The sequence below is a fragment of the Nelusetta ayraudi genome, unplaced genomic scaffold (assembly GCF_046127955.1).
Source record: "Nelusetta ayraudi isolate G7.1 ecotype Tasmania unplaced genomic scaffold, CSIRO-AGI_Nayr_v1 ptg000084l, whole genome shotgun sequence".
Lineage (NCBI taxonomy): Eukaryota > Metazoa > Chordata > Actinopteri > Tetraodontiformes > Monacanthidae > Nelusetta > Nelusetta ayraudi.
Window position 1 is genome coordinate 2,769,813 of NW_027466134.1, and position 24,016 is coordinate 2,793,828.

Here is a 24,016-nt window from a genome sequence, read left to right on the forward strand (position 1 = left end):
AGAAACTTTGTTCTCCCGAGTCAAATAAACTCACAAAAAGGTCACAGTTTCACAACTGTTTACTTTTGTCAATGGACTTTTTTTTTGTTTTGTTTTTACCTTTTTTTTTTTTTTTTTAAATTCATAACGGACAATATTTTCTGCGGAAAGCTTCGGTGACATGCTTAATAACACACATTTATTTGGCTGAAGCTAGTCATACAGGTAATACTATCCTGATGATACCGATTGTTCGGAGTTCCAAGTCAAAGCTGAACAATTGCAAAGCCACAGACTGGAAACTCAATACAAATCTAACAAATACAAATATGGCTGACACATGTAAAATGCAACAAGTTTAATTACCTTAGAAAATAAATGAATAAACATAAACTCAACTTGAGGTGTCCTCAAGGGGAACAAAAGCAAAAACGTAATCAGCGACTACAGGTCCTTACAATGGACAAAAGGCAAAGCGATGCGCGTAAGGACCTTAATACTAACAAGAGGAAACACCGCGGAAACACCAGGACAAAAGTAAATGATCGAAAGCAGACAGAGGGAGACAAGGACTATTTATACAAGAGGACACTGGAACACAGGTGAGTACAATCAAGGGCAGGACTAACAACAGGTGTTGAAATCAAGGGGTGACAAAAAAACGTCGGAACACTAAAATTCATTCCACAATAAAAGATGAAATGCATGTTAATCGAGGAAGACAATCAACTATAGAACAGTTTGGTAATTTCTGATGGTAGCAATTATTTCGATTCTATTCTCCCTTCACCAATTTTATATATTAAAAAAACCCCGACCTTTGCTTCTACTTAGTTGCAGGGACAAAAACAGGTTGGAAAGACTTTTTAGAACTGGAGACATAACTTGGTGAAACGAAGGGCAAACGTGTGAATGGACGTGGGAGAGAGTAGCAGGCGAGCTCCGGTTGAATACAGCTCGGTGGCACAATGAATGTAAAGTCGACGGTCCACAAGGAAAACACACATGGTAAAAGGAGACATTTTATTCACAACCAGATACAAGCCCACCACTGGGTCGCTGTAAACGGCTGTCCTCGTACGCCTCACAACCGCATGCCCGTTGAGTGAAATGATTCACTTACAAGAAGGCAGTGGCATCTCACCATCCACACATTTACGACGCATGCCTGAAGAATCAACGGGGTTTCCTCTGGTACAGCTGAACGTAATGTGGTCATTATGGGGCGCGTACAGCGTATCTTTCAACGAATGGCTGAAGGCAATGTTGTGTGTTGTCATGATGGCACTATTCACAGTGCAGGGCTCTGCAGGACACAGAGGAAAAACCATATGACTCGTTATCAGTAAGACAAGACGGGCGACCTGCTCTCACATTGTGACCAAGAGATAAAGTTTTTTTCATTTATTTATTCATTTATTTTAAATAGAAATATAAGGATAAAAGCAGTGATGGGAATTTTCAGATTTTCAGCTCTTCGGTTCACTGAAAACCGCCGGCTCTTTTGGCTCCTTAGATTACGAGCAAGTAATGTGCTAAAATGAATGACTAATGTTCGTGATATCAACAGTATTAAATGTGTATTATTTATACAATCAACATGGAACTCAGTAGTGCTGTAAATATAAATATAAAACTCAACTCTACACAGAAAGCTTCTTCGACCCAAGACTTCTGAAGGCTAAGCGTGCTAACAGAAGCATAAGAGGAAGAGCTTTGAATGCCAAGGAGACGTTTTCTTTGGAGGGATTTTGAAATATATATATCATTTATTTTCTAGACAGAGAAAGTGTTTTTTGTTTTTTTTTTAATTGTGGAATAAATTTGAGTGCTGTGTAAATTTGGGTCGCAACTTCATTACAAGGAAAAGAAACGGGGGTCCGGAGACTCCACCGGTTGAGAACCACTGGTTTAATCTGTGCAAGACTGATCAAATTGAAGCCTCTTGTTTGTATTCTCCCCTGCTTCTAATACCCTTTGTGTCATAAAACAGTTAGAATGTATCATCGATGGCAACTTACTATAACATTTTATTTCCTCTCCAACCCACTCGCCATTCTTGCAGGTTTTGTATGGCTGAACCTCCATTCTGTAGTATTGCTGGCAGAGGTACTGTACCCGCTCATTATGGTTGTAGAGGAATTTACGAGTCTCCCGGATGTCGCCGTGTTCCAAAGGTGGTGGCGACCCACACGCATGAGGCGCTAAAGAGGATGTGATGAGGAACAGACAGACCAGGGTAGGCCCAGTTATTGTGACAGGATGGATTGACATTCACCTTGCCAATGTTTTCCACGATCAGTACTTACAATGGTGGAAAAAAGGTTTTTGAACATGACATGCCATTGCAATTTCTTTGAGTCCAATAAGCCGCAGCCCGCATGCTCACTTCAGCACGTGCACTGTTCACCCAGGTCAAAACTTAATATACACAAGTTTTCTTTTTCTCATTGAGAAAAAAAGAAACGTTGGTGTCTGTCTAATGCAGTCACTTCAACAGTTCAATGCAGCTCACAACAACAATTTCACTGCAAAAAAAAATTCATGATTATTATTATTTCGGAATGCATAACATTTTGCCGATGAACATCAATCTGTCTGAATTATCGAAATCACGACAGCAATGAAGTCTTGTGTAGTCAAATCATTTGCAGAAAATTACACATCTTTTCACATTGTAACATCACCATGGGACTGCTCTGTAATAATACTCAAATTTAGTTCAATAGTTTATTTCTGGTGGTTCTGTATTTAATTTAGTCACTATTTTAAAATTGAAAGAGCGCTGTAAGTTAAAAGGAAAGAATAGACATGGAAATACCTCACAGGGGTTTGTAATATCTGAGTGACAACCAGCCAGATTCAAAGTATCCTCTGATTATGCGTTTCAGCCATCTGGTCGTTTTGCACGCACACACACACACACACACATGCACACACACACACACACACACACCCACACACGCCTTTTTACAAAGATAGAGCTGACCGGACTGGTTTACCTCCGCATGTTGGGAAGGGGTGGCTCCACTCTCCGTTTGCCAAACATTCAACACTGTTCGCCCCGTGCAAGACCTGTCCATGCCTCGAGCAACGAAACGTTAACCTTTTTCCTTGTCTTGCGGCGTGCGGAAATCGCGCAATTTCATTGACAATTACATTGTCCGGAAGATGTGTGACGTGGCAATATTCTGTTTGGCAGAAGAAACTATTTTTAGTCGGGACATTTACACAGCACGAAAAGTCGCCTCGCCTTTATTGAACGTTTTGTACTAAATACACAAAAAGAGAAGAAGGTGATGTCTGACTGTGATTTAAGTGAGCACACCTGCACACTTGGGAAAGGGGGAGCTCCACTGGCCGCTTTCCAGACATTGGACTTCTTCAGGGCCCTCCAACGGGTTGCCATTGTTGCAATAAAAATGCAATGTATGCCCAGTCTTTACCGTTTCATTTCCTGGTGGAAGTCCAATCACCCTGAGGTGACGGTGCACTAGTGGCACCTGACAGGTAATCTCTGGAGCACGTGAAGCAGAGTTTAATCACTTGAAATACTGTTTTGTCTCTCAAGTCTCACATCTAAACTATGCTGCGATGTTCTCATGTGAAGCTTTACCCTCGCAGGTGGGAAACGGACTAGCCCACTGTCCGTCTTTGCCACAGATCACCATTGGGCTGCCTTTCAGAGCTGTTCCAGGTCCCTTGCAGCTGAATCTGAGAAAGCGGTCAGGGAGTACGGCATCGCCACCATCCGGCAAACCGCTGACAACCAATTTATCGTCGCCTACAGGCGGAAGATCGCAGCTCAACGCTGAGGAGAGGCAATGGAAGTAAATAGGTGCAAAAGCTGACGTTTCCATGTATACATTTACACTTGACACATACAGGATGTATGAATATTTTCAAGGTCTTTATTTACACCACAAGGGTTTCACCCGAGACACTGCAAAACTGGCACAATCTTGGAGAGCAAAATGATTTCGTTTCATTTCATTCCTTGTGATTTTATGAACCATATGGCGGTAATGAATGCCACCACTGCCTAGATGAAAAAATAAGTGAGGAGCATGAATCATTTTTGTTTGTGGCGATTACACAACATTAAATTGCAAACCTCTGTCATTCCCGCTGCTGGGTTAGGGTTAGGGTTAGGGTGCTGACAGGCTTTACTGAAACGTTCTCTAGTTTAGTCAAGAGAGCAACATTTTCAAACTTACATTCACATACTGGCACACGATTGGTCCACGTGTCCAGCAAACATTTCCTGATGTCATTCCTACTCACCATCTGGTACCTGAAACATTTCCAGGGCAATCATCAAAAATGTGCCTGCCTGTCGTGCAGCCTCCCGACCTTTAAACTCTTTCTGTGCTACTTATTGATTGTTTGGAAAGCTGAATACACTTACACATCGAAGACCATCCTGATACATGACTGAGAAAGAAATGCCTGAACCATGTCAGTTGCACGTACCCTTCATTACAAAAGTATTTTATTGTTGCTCCAAAAACAAAGTCTTCTCCTGAGGTTAATTGATAATATCCATTGGGAGTGTCCTCAGGTAGTGGACATGGTTTTACTGCAAATAAAAACAACAAAAAAAAAACATTATTAGTGGATCTTTTTAACATATGAAAATTGAATTGATTGATTGCATATGTTCACTTCTTTCTTATTTTTGTTAAAACCCCTCTCTTGAAACCTGTGGTATGATGAGATCATGTCCCCATTTCATAGCTTTGTACTAGCAGCTTTGCCTCGATGCAAACATAGCTCTCAGCTTAGTAAAACACCGTCGCTGAGTTCTCACCGACAAAGGCTGATTGATCTGCGATAAAACTAGAATTGTGCTCAATCATTTAATCTATTGATTAAACAACGAACCAAACAAGCCATCAATAAATCAATCGACAACGTGAAACATGTTAGAATTTGGAGTACCCAGCCTTCTGCCCAGGTTAGGCAGGTTCCAGTGCTTAGCAATACTGTATGCAAGCAATGCACCAACTGAATTTTTTTCTTTTTATTTAAAACCTTCCGTGAAAATGTCTCTCAAGGTTTAAAAAATATGAATAGTGTCAGTTTTTTTTTTTCAATTAAGAAAGCAATCACTGTTAAAAATGAAGAAAAACATGTTCAACTCACAGTAGCACCGTCCTTTGTTGATGACCCTCCACTGTCCTCTTCTGCATACATATTTGATGGGGAGTCCAGATATGTAACCAGTCTCACAAGTGAAACGTAGGACGTCGCCCTGTTGGTATTCTGCTATTTTGCTCCCCTCTGACACAAAGCCGTGAGGAACATCCGGGGGTTCTGAGCAGGTGACTAACAGAAACAACAACCTCTTCTTTCATTAACATTTCACGCACTGCAAAAACCCAAACATGAGTGCCTTTACCTCGTCCCTTCAGGCTTCCTCGCTCCTTCACAACCAAGTCCAAATTCTTAAAGAAAGCATACCAGGAAATTGCACTTACCATTTTGCGTGGAAGATGCGAGCGCATTTGCCAAGACTTGAAAAAGCAAAAGAATCAGAGGCGAGTGCATGGCTCTTTTCAAGCAGCTGTACAGAAACTGTTGCTTTGAGTGTCTTTGATGAAGTGTTTTTGTTCTCTGTGAGTCTGGAATATGTTCCCAGTCGCTGTCCTCAGGGAGAACTGAGGGTTGCAACAGGGACGACCCACTGACATTGTGCAAGGCTGTCGGTACGCAGCATGACACGTGGGATTCTCGGGATTCACTATGCAAATAAACAGAAGAGAAATTACACTATGCAGCTCAGTACAGCCTCAGTGAGCCTTTTTGCAGTGCCGCAGTTGCTCGGTGTGCTTTGTTTGGGAAGTTGCTGGAACAGTTTGAAGTACATCCATTGGGTCCCTTTGAAAACAGACATGAGTTTCTCAGTTGGTGGACATTGAAGTGTCACTGAACAGCCAACAGCTTTGAACTGATGAGTCCAAAAAAAAAGGTCTTCTTATGATTTTGTTTGCCCATTCTCTCAGCGGATCTGTTCATGTTGCTTGACACTGCTGCAAACATTATATAATGTAAGATGATACATGTTATGTATGCAAGAGAATTAGTTATTAGAAACTTAACATTGTGAATTCATCTTTGTTTTTAACCATTTTGATTCCCTACACTTGACTTTATTCACCGAAGCGACCTCATTTGTAGAACCCAAGTTGTAAATACAAAGATGTTTATGTAAAAATAGAGTAGAGGGCGCATTTACACGAAGACAGGTTTCTCTGAAAATGGTTGACAATAAATTGTCATCCATGGCCTCGCGTTTACATGAATCCGGCATTTCGCTGAACCCGCAGAGACTGAAACGGCACATTTTCAAAAACAAAACACTCTCCAGAATGGGAAGGTTTGAAAATGCCACCTTTGTGTAAATGCCGACAGCCATCTTTTATGGAAACGCTGCTCTCACCCCCCCCCCCCCCCCCCCCCCCCCCTTGCAACCTACGACCACTCACAGCAACTACGTCGGGCAACAGACTTGTGTTACTGCTACAAAAGATGACCCGCCTGAAGCCTTGCCTTTAGCCTCCACTACAACAAACAGTGGGCAATAGCACACAAAGCCCTTGAATCGACCGTGGATTGTGTGCAAAGTGAAAATAAACACAACAAAATTGATTGGCAAACCTGCTGTTCTACTTTTCATTATTTTTTTTTTCTTCTGGGTAGACGGACTGGAATATAGAGCCAGAAAACCTAAATGACCAAAATAATCCTCCTTGTGCCAACATGTATTACAAAAACGCACCCAATCACATTTTCAGTGTCATTAGATGACAAATGTCATGTCATTAATAACAATTAATTTTTATTTTGTGTCATTACAGTTTTTCCATTAACTCACAAATTTACAAAGTTCAGCGTTTTGCATTGATATTTACTTGATAAACTTCCAGTAATTCAAGTAGCAATCATCTTCTTGACATGAGCAAAATGTAGTAGAAAAAAATGAAAGCCATATTTTCTCAACATTATATTTGATTGTGTATTAATTCATGTGTGGCTCAAAGACAGTTGTGAAGAATAGCAGATGGCCGTGGTTCTTTGTGTTCTGCCCAAAACACACAAGAAAACTTTGAGGAGCTCTTGGTTGGGATGGACTCTGACAGCTCCAGTTGTTATTGATACGCAACTGTGGGAGGAAATTTCCATATTCAGTAACTTACATGATGAGGAGACAGTGACATATGTACTATTTCATAGGCTGGTAATTTCATGTCTATTGATCGCCAACCACCAGGATAAATGTGTTCTTTTTCCATGATTTTTTATTCTATGATATAATTTTTTGAAAACCTACATATAGAAAAAAAACTAGCATGCTTAGCTAAATTATTCAAATATCACAAAGGTATAAAACAATGGCGTAGTGTAGATGGTGTAAGTAAACAGAATAATGAAGTTGATACTTAGGGTATGCAATTCAAAATAGATTGTTATTTCTATTTTAGTTGTGGCCTTTTTTTCCCTGATGGTCTCATGTGGTGTTTTTCTAACAGTGGCATCATGGCTGAACACAAAGATAACATGGTTATTGCTGAGGTGTTTTATAAGGACCCCCTCCAGTGTCACAAAAGACCATGAATGTTTCACCGTGTTAGAACACAACATGGTATGAAGGGTCATTTAGTAACTATAAACTATTGAACTAAGCACCACCAGTGACTGAATAGCCATTAAAATATTTTCTTTGTTTGTATTTGCATGATTTTTTCAGCTTGCTTCATTAATCTCTATGCTTGGTATTGTTCATGTGCATTTCTGTTGTCCCTGGTGTATCAACAAAAGACAATTCTAATTAAACAGAAAAACACTAGAGACTACTGAATTTACATGATGTACTATGATACATGTTATATATACTACGGGTTAGTTGTTGTTATGGGAGCGATACACAGATTTACTTCACAGTACCTCGACATAATGGATCTGGACTCCACCCATCTCTGGTGCATTCTGCCATTCCGGATTCAGCTGTGTTCACATAGCCTGACCTGCACCCATACTGTGTTCTATGTCTCAGTCTAATTTGATGTTCTTGTTGGACATACCACCAGCTGACTGATCTGGGTCGTTGATTGGTGCAGAAATCGTCTAGATGAAGATACAAATATTTAAATCATCACTCAGTGTAACTGGCTCACACACAAAGTAAAGAAGAGAAGGTCAATGTGCTTCTTCCATGGTCTCGTGCACTTATCGTACTCCTGCATGTAGGGTTAACAGTCCACGTTCCATCGTCTTGGCACCTGGTTTCCACTGAGGTGTTCTGTTTGGATCCTATCCAGTAATTCTGTCCACAGTGGATGGACAACATCTCGCCAGATAAAAACACATTTTTGTTGGAAGGGACATAGGTAGTTCCTTCATCTGCTCTCACTTGTAGTTGACATCTGGCTAGAAATGGAAGAGTGAAAACAGTTTTATAAAGTAAATGATCTTTGACATAAACACTGTGGAATTCAGTTCCACAAAGGGTTACAGCATTGGGGCCAAAATGTTGTTTTCACTTCAAGAGTGTAAATGTATAAAGTTCACATTTAGACCTTCATACATCTGCGTGTTGGTGATTTTGACAAACGTTTGTTAAGCTTGAAATTGCATCACAGTGACAAAAGAGGATGAACTGATCTGCCAGCTGACAATACGTTAGCATCTTTTATGTCCCTTTAACCTCATCTGTACTCAACTAATCAACTATTTGTGGCAAGGTGGAGACTCTGGGGCGGGCTTCCAACCCCAGACTCCTGCTTAGTCATGTGCGCTAACCAGTCGGCCAAAGGGATATCCCCTTGGCCAAGTAGCCAGGGCACATGATCAATTGGAGGCGTAGCAACAGGACCCTCAACTGTCACATATTCAACTTCAATCAATCAATCATAATCATCCATTAAGGCATAGAAGACCATTTCACCGATCAAACTTTCTTTTATTGTTGCTCTTTAATACTGCATTCTCAGGTTCAATTAGGAAACTTTTTTTTCTGACACAACAGTGAAACCACATTTGTTTGCTAAAACTGTTTTTCTGTTTGTGTTTGCATGATTATTTCAGCCTGCTTCATTAATCTTTATGCTTGGTCATGTTAGTGCATTTCTGTTGTCCCTGGTGTATCAACAAAAGATAATTCTAATTAAACAAAAAAACACTAGAGACTACTGAATTTACATGATGTACTATGATACATGTTATATATACTACTGGTTAGTTGTTGGTATGGGAGCGATACACAGATTTACTTCACAGTACCTCGACATAATGGATCTGGACTCCACCCATCTCTGGTGCATTCTGCCATTCCGGATTCAGCTGTGTTCACATAGCCTGACCTGCACCCATACTGTGTTCTATGTCTCAGTCTAATTTGATGTTCTTGTTGGACATACCACCAGCTGACTGATCTGGGTCGTTGATTGGTGCAGAAATCGTCTAGATGAAGATACAAATATTTAAATCATCACTCAGTGTAACTGGCTCACACACAAAGTAAAGAAGAGAAGGTCAATGTGCTTCTTCCATGGTCTCGTGCACTTATCGTACCCCTGCATATTGGGTCAACAGTCCACGTTCCATCGTCTTGGCACCTGGTTTCCACTGAGGTGTTCTGTTTGGATCCTATCCAGTAATTCTGTCCACAGTGGATGGACAACATCTCGCCAGATAAAAACACATTTTTGTTGGGAGGGACATAGGTAGCTTCATCATATGCTCTCACTTGTAGTTGACATCTGGCTAGAAATGGAAGAGTGAAAACAGTTTTATAAAGTAAATGATCTTTGACATAAACACTGTGGAATTCAGTTCCACAAAGGGTTACAGCATTGGGGCCAAAATGTTGTTTTCACTTCAAGAGTGTAAATGTATAAAGTTCACATTTAGACCTTCATACATCTGCGTGTTGGTGATTTTGACAAACGTTTGTTAAGCTTGAAATTGCATCACAGTGACAAAAGAGGATGAACTGATCTGCCAGCTGACAATACGTTAGCATCTTTTATGTCCCTTTAACCTCATCTGTACTCAACTAATCAACTATTTGTGGCAAGGTGGAGACTCTGGGGCGGGCTTCCAACCCCAGACTCCTGCTTAGTCATGTGCGCTAACCAGTCGGCCAAAGGGATATCCCCTTGGCCAAGTAGCCAGGGCACATGATCAATTGGAGGCGTAGCAACAGGACCCTCAACTGTCACATATTCAACTTCAATCAATCAATCATAATCATCCATTAAGGCATAGAAGACCATTTCACCGATCAAACTTTCTTTTATTGTTGCTCTTAAATACTGTATTCTCAGGTTCAATTAGGAAAGTTTTTTTTCTGACACAACAGTGAAACCACATTTGTTTGCTAAAACTGTTTTTCTGTTTGTGTTTGCATGATTATTTCAGCCTGCTTCATTAATCTTTATGCTTGGTCATGTTAGTGCATTTCTGTTGTCCCTGGTGTATCAACAAAAGATAATTCTAATTAAACAAAAAAACACTAGAGACTACTGAATTTACATGATGTACTATGATACATGTTATATATACTACTGGTTAGTTGTTGGTATGGGAGCGATACACAGATTTACTTCACAGTACCTCGACATAATGGATCTGGACTCCACCCATCTCTGGTGCATTCTGCCATTCCGGATTCAGCTGTGTTCACATAGCCTGACCTGCACCCATACTGTGTTCTATGTCTCAGTCTAATTTGATGTTCTTGTTGGACATACCACCAGCTGACTGATCTGGGTCGTTGATTGGTGCAGAAATCGTCTAGATGAAGATACAAATATTTAAATCATCACTCAGTGTAACTGGCTCACACACAAAGTAAAGAAGAGAAGGTCAATGTGCTTCTTCCATGGTCTCGTGCACTTATCGTACTCCTGCATGTAGGGTTAACAGTCCACGTTCCATCGTCTTGGCACCTGGTTTCCACTGAGGTGTTCTGTTTGGATCCTATCCAGTAATTCTGTCCACAGTGGATGGACAACATCTCGCCAGATAAAAACACATTTTTGTTCGGAGGGACATAGGTAGCTTCATCATCTGCTCTCACTTGTAGTTGACATCTGGCTAGAAATGGAAGAGTGAAAACAGTTTTATAAAGTAAATGATCTTTGACATAAACACTGTGGAATTCAGTTCCACAAAGGGTTACAGCATTGGGGCCAAAATGTTGTTTTCACTTCAAGAGTGTAAATGTATAAAGTTCACATTTAGACCTTCATACATCTGCGTGTTGGTGATTTTGGCAAACGTTTGTTAAGCTTGAAATTGCATCACAGTGACAAAAGAGGATGAACTGATCTGCCAGCTGACAATACGTTAGCATCTTTTATGTCCCTTTAACCTCATCTGTACTCAACTAATCAACTATTTGTGGCAAGGTGGAGACTCTGGGGCGGGCTTCCAACCCCAGACTCCTGCTTAGTCATGTGCGCTAACCAGTCGGCCAAAGGGATATCCCCTTGGCCAAGTAGCCAGGGCACATGATCAATTGGAGGCGTAGCAACAGGACCCTCAACTGTCACATATTCAACTTCAATCAATCAATCATAATCATCCATTAAGGCATAGAAGACCATTTCACCGATCAAACTTTCTTTTATTGTTGCTCTTAAATACTGTATTCTCAGGTTCAATTAGGAAAGTTTTTTTTCTGACACAACAGTGAAACCACATTTGTTTGCTAAAACTGTTTTTCTGTTTGTGTTTGCATGATTATTTCAGCCTGCTTCATTAATCTTTATGCTTGGTCATGTTAGTGCATTTCTGTTGTCCCTGGTGTATCAACAAAAGATAATTCTAATTAAACAAAAAAACACTAGAGACTACTGAATTTACATGATGTACTATGATACATGTTATATATACTACTGGTTAGTTGTTGGTATGGGAGCGATACACAGATTTACTTCACAGTACCTCGACATAATGGATCTGGACTCCACCCATCTCTGGTGCATTCTGCCATTCCGGATTCAGCTGTGTTCACATAGCCTGACCTGCACCTATACTGTGTTCTATGTCTCAGTCTAATTTGATGTTCTTGTTGGACATACCACCAGCTGACTGATCTGGGTCGTTGATTGGTGCAGAAATCGTCTAGATGAAGATACAAATATTTAAATCATCACTCAGTGTAACTGGCTCACACACAAAGTAAAGAAGAGAAGGTCAATGTGCTTCTTCCATGGTCTCGTGCACTTATCGTACCCCTGCATATTGGGTCAACAGTCCACGTTCCATCGTCTTGGCACCTGGTTTCCACTGAGGTGTTCTGTTTGGATCCTATCCAGTAATTCTGTCCACAGTGGATGGACAACATCTCGCCAGATAAAAACACATTTTTGTTGGAAGGGACATAGGTAGTTCCTTCATCTGCTCTCACTTGTAGTTGACATCTGGCTAGAAATGGAAGAGTGAAAACAGTTTTATAAAGTAAATGATCTTTGACATAAACACTGTGGAATTCAGTTCCACAAAGGGTTACAGCATTGGGGCCAAAATGTTGTTTTCACTTCAAGAGTGTAAATGTATAAAGTTCACATTTAGACCTTCATACATCTGCGTGTTGGTGATTTTGACAAACGTTTGTTAAGCTTGAAATTGCATCACAGTGACAAAAGAGGATGAACTGATCTGCCAGCTGACAATACGTTAGCATCTTTTATGTCCCTTTAACCTCATCTGTACTCAACTAATCAACTATTTGTGGCAAGGTGGAGACTCTGGGGCGGGCTTCCAACCCCAGACTCCTGCTTAGTCATGTGCGCTAACCAGTCGGCCAAAGGGATATCCCCTTGGCCAAGTAGCCAGGGCACATGATCAATTGGAGGCGTAGCAACAGGACCCTCAACTGTCACATATTCAACTTCAATCAATCAACCATAATCATCCATTAAGGCATAGAAGACCATTTCACCGATCAAACTTTCTTTTATTGTTGCTCTTAAATACTGTATTCTCAGGTTCAATTAGGAAACCTTTTTTTCTGACACAACAGTGAAACCACATTTGTTTGCTAAAACTGTTTTTCTGTTTGTGTTTGCATGATTATTTCAGCCTGCTTCATTAATCTTTATGCTTGGTCATGTTAGTGCATTTCTGTTGTCCCTGGTGTATCAACAAAAGATAATTCTAATTAAATAGAAAAACACTAGAGACTACTGAATTTACATGATGTACTATGATACATGTTATATATACTACTGGTTAGTTGTTGGTATGGGAGCGAAACACAGATTTACTTCACAGTACCTCGACATAATGGATCTGGACTCCACCCATCTCTGGTGCATTCTGCCACTCCGGTTTCAGTTGCACTATCATTGCCTGGCCTGCACCTATACTGTGTTGTATCTCCCAACGTGACTTCTCTTCCTTGCTGGACATCCCACTCTCCGACTGATTTGGGTTGTTGACTGGTGCAGAAATCCTCTAGAATAAGATAAAAACACTTAAATCATCACTGAGTGTAACTGGCTCACACACAAAGTAAAGAAGAGAAGGTCAATGTGCTTCTTCCATGGTCTTGTGCACTTATCGTACTCCTGCATATTGGGTCAACAGTCCACGTTCCATCGTCTTGGCACCTGGTTTCCACTGAGGTGTTCTGTTTGGATCCTATCCAGTAATTCTGTCCACACTGGATGGACAACATCTCACCAGATAAAAACACATTTTTGTTGGGATGGACATAGGTAGTTCCTTCATCTGCTCTCACTTGTAGTTGACATGTTATGGCTACAAATGGAAGAAGATTAAAAACGATCTTAATTTTTAAAGAAAAAAATAATTTAGATCTATTAATCATGATAACCAGTCTCACAAGTGAAACGTAGGACGTCGCCCTGTTGGTATTCTGCTATTTTGCTCCCCTCTGACACAAAGCCGTGAGGAACATCCGGGGGTTCTGAGCAGGTGACTAACAGAAACAACAACCTCTTCTTTCATTAACATTTCACGCACTGCAAAAACCCAAACATGAGTGCCTTTACCTCGTCCCTTCAGGCTTCCTCGCTCCTTCACAACCAAGTCCAAATTCTTAAAGAAAGCATACCAGGAAATTGCACTTACCATTTTGCGTGGAAGATGCGAGCGCATTTGCCAAGACTTGAAAAAGCAAAAGAATCAGAGGCGAGTGCATGGCTCTTTTCAAGCAGCTGTGCAGAAACTGTTGCTTTGAGTGTCTTTGATGAAGTGTTTTTGTTCTCTGTGAGTCTGGAATATGTTCCCAGTCGCTGTCCTCAGGGAGAACTGAGGGTTGCAACAGGGACGACCCACTGACATTGTGCAAGGCTGTCGGTACGCAGCATGACACGTGGGATTCTCGGGATTCACTATGCAAATAAACAGAAGAGAAATTACACTATGCAGCTCAGTACAGCCTCAGTGAGCCTTTTTGCAGTGCCGCAGTTGCTCGGTGTGCTTTGTTTGGGAAGTTGCTGGAACAGTTTGAAGTACATCCATTGGGTCCCTTTGAAAACAGACATGAGTTTCTCAGTTGGTGGACATTGAAGTGTCACTGAACAGCCAACAGCTTTGAACTGATGAGTCCAAAAAAAAAGGTCTTCTTATGATTTTGTTTGCCCATTCTCTCAGCGGATCTGTTCATGTTGCTTGACACTGCTGCAAACATTATATAATGTAAGATGATACATGTTATGTATGCAAGAGAATTAGTTATTAGAAACTTAACATTGTGAATTCATCTTTGTTTTTAACCATTTTGATTCCCTACACTTGACTTTATTCACCGAAGCGACCTCATTTGTAGAACCCAAGTTGTAAATACAAAGATGTTTATGTAAAAATAGAGTAGAGGGCGCATTTACACGAAGACAGGTTTCTCTGAAAATGGTTGACAATAAATTGTCATCCATGGCCTCGCGTTTACATGAATCCGGCATTTCGCTGAACCCGCAGAGACTGAAACGGCACATTTTCAAAAACAAAACACTCTCCAGAATGGGAAGGTTTGAAAATGCCACCTTTGTGTAAATGCCGACAGCCATCTTTTATGGAAACGCTGCTCTCACCCCCCCCACCCCCCCCTTGCAACCTACGACCACTCACAGCAACTACGTCGGGCAACAGACTTGTGTTACTGCTACAAAAGATGACCCGCCTGAAGCCTTGCCTTTAGCCTCCACTACAACAAACAGTGGGCAATAGCACACAAAGCCCTTGAATCGACCGTGGATTGTGTGCAAAGTGAAAATAAACACAACAAAATTGATTGGCAAACCTGCTGTTCTACTTTTCATTATGTTTTTTTTCTTCTGGGTAGACGGACTGGAATATAGAGCCAGAAAACCTAAATGACCAAAATAATCCTCCTTGTGCCAACATGTATTACAAAAACGCACCCAATGACATTTTCAGTGTCATTAGATGACAAATGTCATGTCATTAATAACAATTAATTTTTATTTTGTGTCATTACAGTTTTTCCATTAACTCACAAATTTACAAAGTTCAGCGTTTTGCATTGATATTTACTTGATAAACTTCCAGTAATTCAAGTAGCAATCATCTTCTTGACATGAGCAAAATGTAGTAGAAAAAAATGAAAGCCATATTTTCTCAACATTATATTTGATTGTGTATTAATTCATGTGTGGCTCAAAGACAGTTGTGAAGAATAGCAGATGGCCGTGGTTCTTTGTGTTCTGCCCAAAACACACAAGAAAACTTTGAGGAGCTCTTGGTTGGGATGGACTCTGACAGCTCCAGTTGTTATTGATACGCAACTGTGGGAGGAAATTTCCATATTCAGTAACTTACATGATGAGGAGACAGTGACATATGTACTATTTCATAGGCTGGTAATTTCATGTCTATTGATCGCCAACCACCAGGATAAATGTGTTCTTTTTCCATGATTTTTTATTCTATGATATAATTTTTTGAAAACCTACATATAGAAAAAAAACTAGCATGCTTAGCTAAATTATTCAAATATCACAAAGGTATAAAACAATGGCGTAGTGTAGATGGTGTAAGTAAACAGAATAATGAAGTTGATACTTAGGGTATGCAATTCAAAATAGATTGTTATTTCTATTTTAGTTGTGGCCTTTTTTTCCCTGATGGTCTCATGTGGTGTTTTTCTAACAGTGGCATCATGGCTGAACACAAAGATAACATGGTTATTGCTGAGGTGTTTTATAAGGACCCCCTCCAGTGTCACAAAAGACCATGAATGTTTCACCGTGTTAGAACACAACATGGTATGAAGGGTCATTTAGTAACTATAAACTATTGAACTAAGCACCACCAGTGACTGAATAGCCATTAAAATATTTTCTTTGTTTGTATTTGCATGATTTTTTCAGCTTGCTTCATTAATCTCTATGCTTGGTATTGTTCATGTGCATTTCTGTTGTCCCTGGTGTATCAACAAAAGATAATTCTAATTAAACAGAAAAACACTAGAGACTACTGAATTTACATGATGTACTAAGATACATGTTATATATACTACGGGTTAGTTGTTGTTATGGGAGCGATACACAGATTTACTTCACAGTACCTCGACATAATGGATCTGGACTCCACCCATCTCTGGTGCATTCTGCCACTCTGTTTTCAAATTCTCTCTCATAGCCTGACCTGCACCAATACTGTGTTGTATCTCCCAACGCGACTTCTCTTCCTTGCTGGACATCCCACCCTCCGACTGATTTGGGTCGTCGTTTAGGGCAGAAATCCTCTAGAATAAGATAAAAACACTTAAATCATCACTGAGTGTAACTGGCTCACACACAAAGTAAAGAAGAGAAGGTCAATGTGCTTCTTCCATGGTCTCGTGCACTTATCGTACTCCTGCATGTAGGGTTAACAGTCCACGTTCCATCGTCTTGGCACCTGGTTTCCACTGAGGTGTTCTGTTTGGATCCTATCCAGTAATTCTGTCCACACTGGATGGACAACATCTCGCCAGATAAAAACACATTTTTGTTGGGAGGGACATAGGTAGCTTCATCATATGCTCTCACTTGTAGTTGACATCTGGCTAGAAATGGAAGAGTGAAAACAGTTTTATAAAGTAAATGATCTTTGACATAAACACTGTGGAATTCAGTTCCACAAAGGGTTACAGCATTGGGGCCAAAATGTTGTTTTCACTTCAAGAGTGTAAATGTATAAAGTTCACATTTAGACCTTCATACATCTGCGTGTTGGTGATTTTGACAAACGTTTGTTAAGCTTGAAATTGCATCACAGTGACAAAAGAGGATGAACTGATCTGCCAGCTGACAATACGTTAGCATCTTTTATGTCCCTTTAACCTCATCTGTACTCAACTAATCAACTATTTGTGGCAAGGTGGAGACTCTGGGGCGGGCTTCCAACCCCAGACTCCTGCTTAGTCATGTGCGCTAACCAGTCGGCCAAAGGGATATCCCCTTGGCCAAGTAGCCAGGGCACATGATCAATTGGAGGCGTAGCAACAGGACCCTCAACTGTCACATATTCAACTTCAATCAATCAATCATAATCATCCATTAAGGCATAGAAGACCATTTCACCGATCAAACTTTCTTTTATTGTTGCTCTTAAATACTGCATTCTCAGGTTCAATTAGGAAACTTTTTTTTCTGACACAACAGTGAAACCACATTTGTTTGCTAAAACTGTTTTTCTGTTTGTGTTTGCATGATTATTTCAGCCTGCTTCATTAATCTTTATGCTTGGTCATGTTAGTGCATTTCTGTTGTCCCTGGTGTATCAACAAAAGATAATTCTAATTAAACAAAAAAACACTAGAGACTACTGAATTTACATGATGTACTATGATACATGTTATATATACTACTGGTTAGTTGTTGGTATGGGAGCGATACACAGATTTACTTCACAGTACCTCGACATAATGGATCTGGACTCCACCCATCTCTGGTGCATTCTGCCATTCCGGATTCAGCTGTGTTCACATAGCCTGACCTGCACCCATACTGTGTTCTATGTCTCAGTCTAATTTGATGTTCTTGTTGGACATACCACCAGCTGACTGATCTGGGTCGTTGATTGGTGCAGAAATCGTCTAGATGAAGATACAAATATTTAAATCATCACTCAGTGTAACTGGCTCACACACAAAGTAAAGAAGAGAAGGTCAATGTGCTTCTTCCATGGTCTCGTGCACTTATCGTACTCCTGCATGTAGGGTTAACAGTCCACGTTCCATCGTCTTGGCACCTGGTTTCCACTGAGGTGTTCTGTTTGGATCCTATCCAGTAATTCTGTCCACACTGGATGGACAACATCTCGCCAGATAAAAACACATTTTTGTTGGGAGGGACATAGGTAGCTTCATCATATGCTCTCACTTGTAGTTGACATCTGGCTAGAAATGGAAGAGTGAAAACAGTTTTATAAAGTAAATGATCTTTGACATAAACACTGTGGAATTCAGTTCCACAAAGGGTTACAGCATTGGGGCCAAAATGTTGTTTTCACTTCAAGAGTGTAAATGTATAAAGTTCACATTTAGACCTTCATACATCTGCGTGTTGGTGATTTTGGCAAACGTTTGTTAAGCTTGAAATTGCATCACAGTGACAAAAGAGGATGAACTGATCTGCCAGCTGACAATACGTTAGCATCTTTTATGTCCCTTTAACCTCATCTGTACTCAACTAATCAACTATTTGTGGCAAGGTGGAGACTCTGGGGCGGGCTTCCAACCCCAGACTCCTGCTTAGTCATGTGCGCTAACCAGTCGGCCAAAGGGATATCCCCTTGGCCAAGTAGCCAGGGCACATGATCAATTGGAGGCGTAGCAACAGGACCCTCAACTGTCACATATTCAACTTCAATCAATCAACCATTATCATCCATTAAGGCATAGAAGACCATTTCACCGATCAAACTTTCTTTTATTGTTGCTCTTAAATACTGCATTCTCAGGTTCAATTAGGAAACTTTTTTTTCTGACACAACAGTGAAACCACATTTGTTTGCTAAAACTGTTTTTCTGTTTGCGTTTGCATGATTATTTCAGCCTGCTTCATTAATCTTTATGCTTGGTCATGTTAGTGCATTTCTGTTGTCCCTGGTGTATCAACAAAAGATAATTCTAATTAAACAGAAAAACACTAGAGACTACTGAATTTACATGATGTACTAAGATACATGTTATATATACTACGGGTTAGTTGTTGTTATGGGATCGATTCACAGATTTACTTCACAGTACCTCGACATAATGGATCTGGACTCCACCCATCTCTGGTGCATTCTGCCATTCCGGATTCAGCTGTGTTCACATAGCCTCGATTGCACCTATACTGTGTTCTATGTCTCAGTCTAATTTGATGTTCTTGTTGGACATACCACCAGCTGACTGATCTGGGTCGTTGATTGGTGCAGAAATCGTCTAGATGAAGATACAAATATTTAAATCATCACTCAGTGTAACTGGCTCACACACAAAGTAAAGAAGAGAAGGTCAATGTGCTTCTTCCATGGTCTCGTGCACTTATCGTACCCCTGCATATTGGGTCAACAGTCCACGTTCCATCGTCTTGGCACCTGGTTTCCACTGAGGTGTTCTGTTTGGATCCTATCCAGTAATTCTGTCCACACTGGATGGACAACATCTCGCCAGATAAAAACACATTTTTGTTGGAAGGGACATAGGTAGCTTCATCATATGCTCTCACTTGTAGTTGACATCTGGCTAGAAATGGAAGAGTGAAAACAGTTTTATAAAGTAAATGATCTTTGACATAAACACTGTGGAATTCAGTTCCACAAAGGGTTACAGCATTGGGGCCAAAATGTTGTTTTCACTTCAAGAGTGTAAATGTATAAAGTTCACATTTAGACCTTCATACATCTGCGTGTTGGTGATTTTGGCAAACGTTTGTTAAGCTTGAAATTGCATCACAGTGACAAAAGAGGATGAACTGATCTGCCAGCTGACAATACGTTAGCATCTTTTATGTCCCTTTAACCTCATCTGTACTCAACTAATCAACTATTTGTGGCAAGGTGGAGACTCTGGGGCGGGCTTCCAACCCCAGACTCCTGCTTAGTCATGTGCGCTAACCAGTCGGCCAAAGGGATATCCCCTTGGCCAAGTAGCCAGGGCACATGATCAATTGGAGGCGTAGCAACAGGACCCTCAACTGTCACATATTCAACTTCAATCAATCAACCATAATCATCCATTAAGGCATAGAAGACCATTTCACCGATCAAACTTTCTTTTATTGTTGCTCTTAAATACTGCATTCTCAGGTTCAATTAGGAAACTTTTTTTTCTGACACAACAGTGAAACCACATTTGTTTGCTAAAACTGTTTTTCTGTTTGTGTTTGCATGATTATTTCAGCCTGCTTCATTAATCTTTATGCTTGGTCATGTTAGTGCATTTCTGTTGTCCCTGGTGTATCAACAAAAGATCATTCTAATTAAACAGAAAAACACTAGAGACTACTGAATTTACATGATGTACTAAGATACATGTTATATATACTACGGGTTAGTTGTTGTTATGGGATCGATTCACAGATTTACTTCACAGTACCTCGACATAATGGATCTGGACTCCACCCATCTCTGGTGCATTCTGCCATTCCGGATTCAGCTGTGTTCACATAGCCTCGATTGCACCTATACTGTGTTCTATGTCTCAGTCTAATTTGATGTTCTTGTTGGACATACCACCAGCTGACTGATCTGGGTCGTTGATTGGTGCAGAAATCGTCTAGATGAAGATACAAATATTTAAATCATCACTCAGTGTAACTGGCTCACACACAAAGTAAAGAAGAGAAGGTCAATGTGCTTCTTCCATGGTCTCGTGCACTTATCGTACTCCTGCATGTAGGGTTAACAGTCCACGTTCCATCGTCTTGGCACCTGGTTTCCACTGAGGTGTTCTGTTTGGATCCTATCCAGTAATTCTGTCCACACTGGATGGACAACATCTCGCCAGATAAAAACACATTTTTGTTGGAAGGGACATAGGTAGCTTCATCATATGCTCTCACTTGTAGTTGACATCTGGCTAGAAATGGAAGAGTGAAAACAGTTTTATAAAGTAAATGATCTTTGACATAAACACTGTGGAATTCAGTTCCACAAAGGGTTACAGCATTGGGGCCAAAATGTTGTTTTCACTTCAAGAGTGTAAATGTATAAAGTTCACATTTAGACCTTCATACATCTGCGTGTTGGTGATTTTGGCAAACGTTTGTTAAGCTTGAAATTGCATCACAGTGACAAAAGAGGATGAACTGATCTGCCAGCTGACAATACGTTAGCATCTTTTATGTCCCTTTAACCTCATCTGTACTCAACTAATCAACTATTTGTGGCAAGGTGGAGACTCTGGGGCGGGCTTCCAACCCCAGACTCCTGCTTAGTCATGTGCGCTAACCAGTCGGCCAAAGGGATATCCCCTTGGCCAAGTAGCCAGGGCACATGATCAATTGGAGGCGTAGCAACAGGACCCTCAACTGTCGCATATTCAACTTCAATCAATCAACCATTATCATCCATTAAGGCATAGAAGACCATTTCACCGATCAAACTTTCTTTTATTGTTGCTCTTAAATACTGCATTCTCAGGTTCAATTAGGAAACTTTTTTTTCTGACACAACAGTGAAACCACATTTGTTTGCTAAAACTGTTTTTCTGTTTGCGTTTGCATGATTATTTCAGCCTGCTTCATTAATCTTTATGCTTGGTCATGTTAGTGCATTTCTGTTGTCCCTGGTGTATCAACAAAAGATAATTCTAATTAAACAGAAAAACACTAGAGACTACTGAATTTACATGATGTACTAAGATACATGTTATATATACTACGGGTTAGTTGTTGTTATGGGATCGATTCACAGATTTACTTCACAGTACCTTGACATAATGGATCTGGACTCCACCCATCTCTGGTGCATTCTGCCACTCTGTTTTCAAATTCTCTCTCATAGCCTCGATTGCACCAATACCGTGTTGTATCTCCCAACGTGACTTCTCTTCCTTGCTGGACATCCCACCCTCCGACTGATTTGGGTCGTCGTTTAGGGCAGAAATCCTCTAGAATAAGATAAAAACACTTAAATCATCACTGAGTGTAACTGGCTCACACACAAAGTAAAGAAGAGAAGGTCAATGTGCTTCTTCCATGGTCTCGTGCACTTATCGTACTCCTGCATATTGGGTCAACAGTCCACGTTCCATCGTCTTGGCACCTGGTTTCCACTGAGGTGTTCTGTTTGGATCCTATCCAGTAATTCTGTCCACAGTGGATGGACAACATCTCGCCAGATAAAAACACATTTTTGTTGGGAGGGACATAGGTAGTTCCTTCATCTGCTCTCACTTGTAGTTGACATGTTATGGCTACAAATGGAAGAAGATTAAAAACGATCTTAATTTTTAAAGAAAAAAATAATTTAGATCTATTAATCATGATAACCAGTGTCACAAGTGAAACGTAGGACGTCGCCCTGTTGGTATTCTGCTATTTTGCTCCCCTCTGACACAAAGCCGTGAGGAACATCCGGGGGTTCTGAGCAGGTGACTAACAGAAACAACAACCTCTTCTTTCATTAACATTTCACGCACTGCAAAAACCCAAACATGAGTGCCTTTACCTCGTCCCTTCAGGCTTCCTCGCTCCTTCACAACCAAGTCCAAATTCTTAAAGAAAGCATACCAGGAAATTGCACTTACCATTTTGCGTGGAAGATGCGAGCGCATTTGCCAAGACTTGAAAAAGCAAAAGAATCAGAGGCGAGTGCATGGCTCTTTTCAAGCAGCTGTGCAGAAACTGTTGCTTTGAGTGTCTTTGATGAAGTGTTTTTGTTCTCTGTGAGTCTGGAATATGTTCCCAGTCGCTGTCCTCAGGGAGAACTGAGGGTTGCAACAGGGACGACCCACTGACATTGTGCAAGGCTGTCGGTACGCAGCATGACACGTGGGATTCTCGGGATTCACTATGCAAATAAACAGAAGAGAAATTACACTATGCAGCTCAGTACAGCCTCAGTGAGCCTTTTTGCAGTGCCGCAGTTGCTCGGTGTGCTTTGTTTGGGAAGTTGCTGGAACAGTTTGAAGTACATCCATTGGGTCCCTTTGAAAACAGACATGAGTTTCTCAGTTGGTGGACATTGAAGTGTCACTGAACAGCCAACAGCTTTGAACTGATGAGTCCAAAAAAAAAGGTCTTCTTATGATTTTGTTTGCCCATTCTCTCAGCGGATCTGTTCATGTTGCTTGACACTGCTGCAAACATTATATAATGTAAGATGATACATGTTATGTATGCAAGAGAATTAGTTATTAGAAACTTAACATTGTGAATTCATCTTTGTTTTTAACCATTTTGATTCCCTACACTTGACTTTATTTACCGAAGCGACCTCATTTGTAGAACCCAAGTTGTAAATACAAAGATGTTTATGTAAAAATAGAGTAGAGGGCGCATTTACACGAAGACAGGTTTCTCTGAAAATGGTTGACAATAAATTGTCATCCATGGCCTCGCGTTTACATGAATCCGGCATTTCGCTGAACCCGCAGAGACTGAAACGGCACATTTTCAAAAACAAAACACTCTCCAGAATGGGAAGGTTTGAAAATGCCACCTTTGTGTAAATGCCGACAGCCATCTTTTATGGAAACGCTGCTCTCACCCCCCCCCCCCCCCCCCCTTGCAACCTACGACCACTCACAGCAACTACGTCGGGCAACAGACTTGTGTTACTGCTACAAAAGATGACCCGCCTGAAGCCTTGCCTTTAGCCTCCACTACAACAAACAGTGGGCAATAGCACACAAAGCCCTTGAATCGACCGTGGATTGTGTGCAAAGTGAAAATAAACACAACAAAATTGATTGGCAAACCTGCTGTTCTACTTTTCATTATTTTTTTTTTCTTCTGGGTAGACGGACTGGAATATAGAGCCAGAAAACCTAAATGACCAAAATAATCCTCCTTGTGCCAACATGTATTACAAAAACGCACCCAATGACATTTTCAGTGTC

General features: G+C 40.7%; 1 protein-coding gene and 5 long non-coding RNA genes across 6 annotated transcripts; all 6 read right to left on the bottom strand.

Moving 5' to 3' along the window:
• Positions 1–542: 542 nt before the first annotated feature.
• On the bottom strand, positions 543–5,618 carry LOC142900659 (complement factor H-related protein 1-like). The gene is made up of 9 exons (XM_076045072.1): positions 5,460–5,618; positions 5,125–5,307; positions 4,453–4,558; positions 4,197–4,273; positions 3,596–3,790; positions 3,308–3,496; positions 2,982–3,170; positions 2,001–2,183; positions 543–1,285 (listed from the first exon to the last, which is right to left on the bottom strand). Exons 1-9 carry the CDS (start codon positions 5,527–5,529, stop codon positions 1,095–1,097), a joined length of 1,383 nt encoding a protein of 460 aa, XP_075901187.1. The 5' UTR covers positions 5,530–5,618; the 3' UTR covers positions 543–1,094.
• A 1,354-nt stretch (positions 5,619–6,972) lies between these two features.
• LOC142900665 (uncharacterized) lies at positions 6,973–8,361 on the bottom strand. Its single transcript, XR_012928916.1, has 3 exons — positions 8,218–8,361; positions 7,927–8,106; positions 6,973–7,144 (listed from the first exon to the last, which is right to left on the bottom strand). It is a non-coding gene; the product is annotated as an uncharacterized LOC142900665 (long non-coding RNA).
• A 4,905-nt stretch (positions 8,362–13,266) lies between these two features.
• Positions 13,267–13,821, bottom strand: LOC142900663 (uncharacterized). The gene is made up of 2 exons (XR_012928914.1): positions 13,558–13,821; positions 13,267–13,446 (listed from the first exon to the last, which is right to left on the bottom strand). It is a non-coding gene; the product is annotated as an uncharacterized LOC142900663 (long non-coding RNA).
• A 1,768-nt stretch (positions 13,822–15,589) lies between these two features.
• On the bottom strand, positions 15,590–17,016 carry LOC142900662 (uncharacterized). The gene is made up of 2 exons (XR_012928913.1): positions 16,835–17,016; positions 15,590–16,723 (listed from the first exon to the last, which is right to left on the bottom strand). It is a non-coding gene; the product is annotated as an uncharacterized LOC142900662 (long non-coding RNA).
• A 1,999-nt stretch (positions 17,017–19,015) lies between these two features.
• LOC142900664 (uncharacterized) lies at positions 19,016–21,030 on the bottom strand. Its single transcript, XR_012928915.1, has 4 exons — positions 20,840–21,030; positions 20,549–20,728; positions 19,505–19,696; positions 19,016–19,393 (listed from the first exon to the last, which is right to left on the bottom strand). It is a non-coding gene; the product is annotated as an uncharacterized LOC142900664 (long non-coding RNA).
• Positions 21,031–21,883: 853 nt separating this feature from the next.
• On the bottom strand, positions 21,884–22,896 carry LOC142900661 (uncharacterized). Its single transcript, XR_012928912.1, has 3 exons — positions 22,703–22,896; positions 22,175–22,550; positions 21,884–22,063 (listed from the first exon to the last, which is right to left on the bottom strand). It is a non-coding gene; the product is annotated as an uncharacterized LOC142900661 (long non-coding RNA).
• Positions 22,897–24,016: the final 1,120 nt, after the last annotated feature.